The sequence below is a fragment of the Crocodylus porosus genome, unplaced genomic scaffold (genome assembly GCF_001723895.1).
Source record: "Crocodylus porosus isolate Cpor-Errol unplaced genomic scaffold, CroPor_comp1, whole genome shotgun sequence".
NCBI lineage: Eukaryota > Metazoa > Chordata > Crocodylia > Crocodylidae > Crocodylus > Crocodylus porosus.
Window position 1 is genome coordinate 4,367,245 of NW_017728922.1, and position 4,528 is coordinate 4,371,772.

The 4,528-nt window shown below is 46.0% G+C and overlaps 1 protein-coding gene across 1 annotated transcript in view; it reads right to left on the reverse strand.

The window, feature by feature from the left end:
• The window catches only part of ADA (adenosine deaminase), a 60,373-nt gene extending 56,114 nt beyond the window's left edge, over positions 1 to 4,259 (reverse strand). Inside the window, exon 1 of the mRNA XM_019539800.1 lies at positions 4,171 to 4,259. Coding sequence (XP_019395345.1) covers positions 4,171 to 4,259 — 89 coding nt within the window. The remainder of the gene's footprint in view (positions 1 to 4,170) is intronic.
• Positions 4,260 to 4,528: the final 269 nt, after the last annotated feature.

Genomic DNA, 4,528 nt, shown 5'->3' on the forward strand with positions numbered 1-4,528 from the left:
CACTTGCATGATATGGGGGCACCAGGTCAGGCCCTACAAGGAGAAGCTATGGGACCTGAACCTGTTCAGCCTCCTCAAGAGAAGGCTAAGAGGGGATCTCGTGGCCATCTATAAACTGACCAAGCGAGACCAGCAGACAATGGGAGAGTCCGTGTTCCCTCAGGCACTACTAGGAGTAACAAGGAATAACAGCCATAAGTTGACGGAGAGCAGTTCAGGCTAGCTACCAGGAGGCACTATTTCACAGTCACGGTGGCTAGCATTTGGAACCAACTTCCAAGGGAAGTGATGCTTGCTTCTACCCTAGGGGTCTTTAAAAGGAGGCTAGATAGACACCTTGCCGGGGTCATTTGATCCCAGCATTCTTTCCTGCCCATGACAAGGGGGTTGGACTTGATAATCTGCTCAGGTCCCTTCTGACCCTACCAACTGTGAAACTATGAAACACTGTGCAAACAAAAATTTGGGTTTAAAAAACTCACTATAATTTCCATTCAACTAAGGTAAAAATGGAATTTAGATACCTTTTTGCCAAGAGAAAGGTGGTTAATATGTAGCAAGGAGGTGCAAAAGAAGTGGAATTATTCATACAGACCCAGGCACCCAGGCTGCAAAGATTATTTTTATTTTTTTCTGCTGAGCAAATAAAGCATGTTCAGCCATGTCCAAGAGACTGTAAGCATCAGTACCATTGTTTATAGCGCATGACTCACTAGTGCAGAGCTTTATGACTAACTCTGATTTTAATTGGCCTGACCCTGACCCAGTCTATCCATCTTTATCAGTGGCTTTAGTTAGATGGTTACTATGATGGCCGGGCTATTTCTGTTAAACAAGAGTTTTCCCACTGAAATCCTACTGCTGTAATGAAAACTCAGTCCTGGCATCTCTCAGCAAGCATGGAAGGCTCACTAGAAAAAAGAGTCTGAGCTAACATAGTCTGGCACAAGTTGACAGTGGGCGCAACTGAAATTACTGCTCAGTACGGGTGCACATCTACATGTGCAAACCCATACTACACAGTAAATATGGCGAGTTATGCCGACTTGAGTGTAAATTTGATGCCTGCATCATGCAGGCATCAAATTTACATCCAATTAGTTACTGTGCAGTAATGCACGTGTAGATGCCTTAACATGCCGTAACCCAGGGGGCTTCCCTGCTGGGTGTGCCTAGCCACTAGGGGGCTGATGTAAGCCCAGCTCCAGGGCTCCTGGCTGGCTGCCTTTTCTGGCTTCAACTTGGGACTAAAGTCAGTCCCGAGGGCTGGCAGCTGGCTTTGCTTTCAATTTGGGACTAAAGTTAGTCCCAAATTGAAGCTAGGAGGGGCATTCAGCCAGGACCTCTGGGGCTGGGCTTAGGCCAGCCTCCTAGTGGCTTGGCAGACTGGGCAGGGAGGCCCCCTGGGTTACTATGCAGTAAGGTGTCCACATGCCTGGAGCTCCCCCTAGTGGCCACAGGGGCACATGGCAGGCTGCTCTGACCTGGGACTAAATTTAGTCCCAGGTCATCTGCACGTGTAGACGCTGACCTATTTCTGCTTACTAAGGCTGTGCAAAATTATGCCAGCCATTTCATTTTGACACTGTTTCAACCAATTTTGAAGTTAAAACAGCAAAATCAGAACGAAACAAAGGCCATTGAAATAGCCTCTTAACAAAACGAGACTGGTAGAAACGTTTCGAAAGTTGAAATGTTTCGACCATGGCTGGGGATGGGAAGTCACTCCAGCTGGGCTGACTTCCCATCCCCAGTGCAAGATTTGGTAGGGGGAGGCAGCCCAGCTGGGCTGGCTCCCACCCTGGCACGATTTAGCACAGGGGATGGGTAAGCAGCTCAGGTGGGCTGCCTTCTGCCCCCTGCGGTCTAGCACTGGGGATGGGAAGTCAGCCCAGCTGGGATGACTTCCCATCCCCAGTGAAATGTCAAAACAGTGTCAAAACAGCCTTTCTGTCTTGACAGAATGGAACAGAACAGCTGTGTTGACTCAAAATGAAATTCAATACAAAATACTGCTCTGTCAAACTGTCGAAACTCAGGGCGAAACGGAACGGTGCCATTTCGCACAGCCCTACTGCATACTGCTTATTGCTCCTTGTCTCAGAGATAGTGAATACATTCCATGGCAGTTATACTACTATATACTCCACTGACATAGCCCTGTCTTTCAACAACTCAAAAGCAGCCTAGTTACCTCCCTTAATTCTCTCAGGTATTATGGGAAAGTACTCAGTCAAATAGTCATTCTTGTTCAGTTACCATCTATATACATGCCTCTCACAGGGAGCTGTTCTGTGTAACAGGTTCAGGTACTGTGTCTCACCTTTCTTTCATTAGACTGGATGCAACACTTTCAAAAGACTGTGCACCTGGGTGAATATCTCAGCCCTAATTCATCTCTAGTGCAGTTTTGGTAATAAGTTTTGCTTTTACTTGCTTGTAAAGAGTGAGGCTTCAGGGCTTGGTTCAGCTTAGGGAGTTATGTACAGAGGAGCTAAAACTCAAACTGATAGCTAGTGAGAGAATGCCTTGCCCCTTCCCATTTTCAGGAGAACAGATGCCACATGAGGCAGAAAGAGAAAATAAATAACAATTAATATTTTATTTAGGTCCTAACAAATATGCCTGATACCAAGAAGCTGGAAATAGATCAGGTGGATTATACAGATGTCAAGTTCATGCTGTGGGAAAAAGCAAGTTATCAAGGGCCTGAAGCTGCTCTTCCTTACTCTGATTTTGTATTTATTTCACTTCACTGGCTTCAGCAGAAGCACTACTGATAGACACCTGTATATGTGAGACGAAAACCCAAGGAATGGAAACTGGGGTTGGTGCAGAGAGACTTCACCTCAGCAGGGTTGAGGAGGCCAAATCTGGCTCTGGTCATAGGCTAAGTGAAGGGCACAAGTGGGAACAGAAACCAGGACTGCTGACCCTTGGGAACATAACATTACAAGTCTCTGCAAAGCCTGCTTAGCTTTTCAGTGGCTGGTGCATGTTTATTTCTATCTCTGTTTTGAGGAAAATATCACATCATGTTTAAGGGCAATATTTATATTTGTACATACTTTAACCAGTCTTTTCCTGGAACTGTGTTCAAAATCTGCTCTATCCCTGTCTGCCCTCCTGGCTGTAAAACTCCCTCACCCATCAGAGAAACAATGAGACCCTGACACCCACTAAATAAGCAGTGCTTCCACACTGAAAAAAAAATGCAAATTGAGGCAGCAGCTGTATTTCATGAACACCCATTCTCTGGTCTTTGCTTCTTGGGGGTTTTATTGATTTATTATCAACCTGTGGTAACTGGGAGAAACAAAAGAATCTGTATTAAATCTATTAATAAAGTAGTTAGAAATGCTGATGCCACCAAAAAACATTTTGCTGAGTGCAAAATCCCAGCCACAAAAATCAGTTGTTTCTGCAAATTTTCTCTGAGAATTGAAGCCCCAACTGTTATGTCAGCAATTCTCATTTAATTTCTGTGCCTGCTTACTCAGCAAGACAAAAGAAAATTGCATGGAGCGAAGAGTTAATACCTCTACTCCTCTGCCTGAATGACAAGTTGACTAACTGCTGCAACCCACTGTTTCCTGCTGAATTCTCTTTGTGTCATGGGGCCCAGGTTTTATAGGGCTTGTGGTTAATATGAAGGCACATACTGTGAGGATTCCTGAGCAGAGTCAACAACCTAACAATGACTCTGCTTTCAGAACCAGGTTGTGGGTCCCATCCTACTCTCCTGGAAACCCAGGCAAAGTTCCCAACACACAAGGGAATGATGTGTGCCACCTTGCCTGGCCTGGCCACCTTTGATTGAATGGCTAGGTACCATTTACACCTGAGTCAAGTGGTGGTGGCCTTTGGCACGTCTCCAGAGCTAAGACGTTTAAACTCATTTCTCAAGAGCAGTAGTGAGGTACCTTAATGGCTCTGTGTGACAGAAGTATGGAGTTCTCCTGTACGGGCACCCTGTCTCACACTCTCCTGCCATGTCTTGATGTCTTACTTGTTGGAAAAATGTATTGTGGGAGGCTGCCTTATGTCTGCGTCCCTGGTGTTGCTGTCTAAGTGCAGGGCTCCACCATCAATGTACTCTAAGGAGTAGCAGTCCGTGAGCCCAGCACTTTGGTCCTGCTTTCCTGTGTTGGTGCAGTGTGGGATACTTACCTGGAGGAACCGCTCCGCGGGCTCTGCTGTGCCATGCCATAGCTCAGCTCCTCGCCCTGTGGGTGCGCGGCCTTAAAAAGTTTGTGCATGGCAAGACTTTTACTTGTGTGCAGCTGCGCACGTGCGCACCTTAGAGGGAACCTTGTCCACCATACCCTAAACTGTGTCCATCTCCACTTGGTCAGTCAATAGATCTGTTAGTTAGGGCCTGTGAGGATCTTGATTGCCCTTGGAACCCAGATGTTCAGTAAAGGACAATTATTAGTCACTGCATCTTGTTCCCTGCCTTTATTAAACTGCCAGTGGAGGTAGTGATCTAAAATAAAGAGTTGTCATCACTCATCATAATATTAAACCA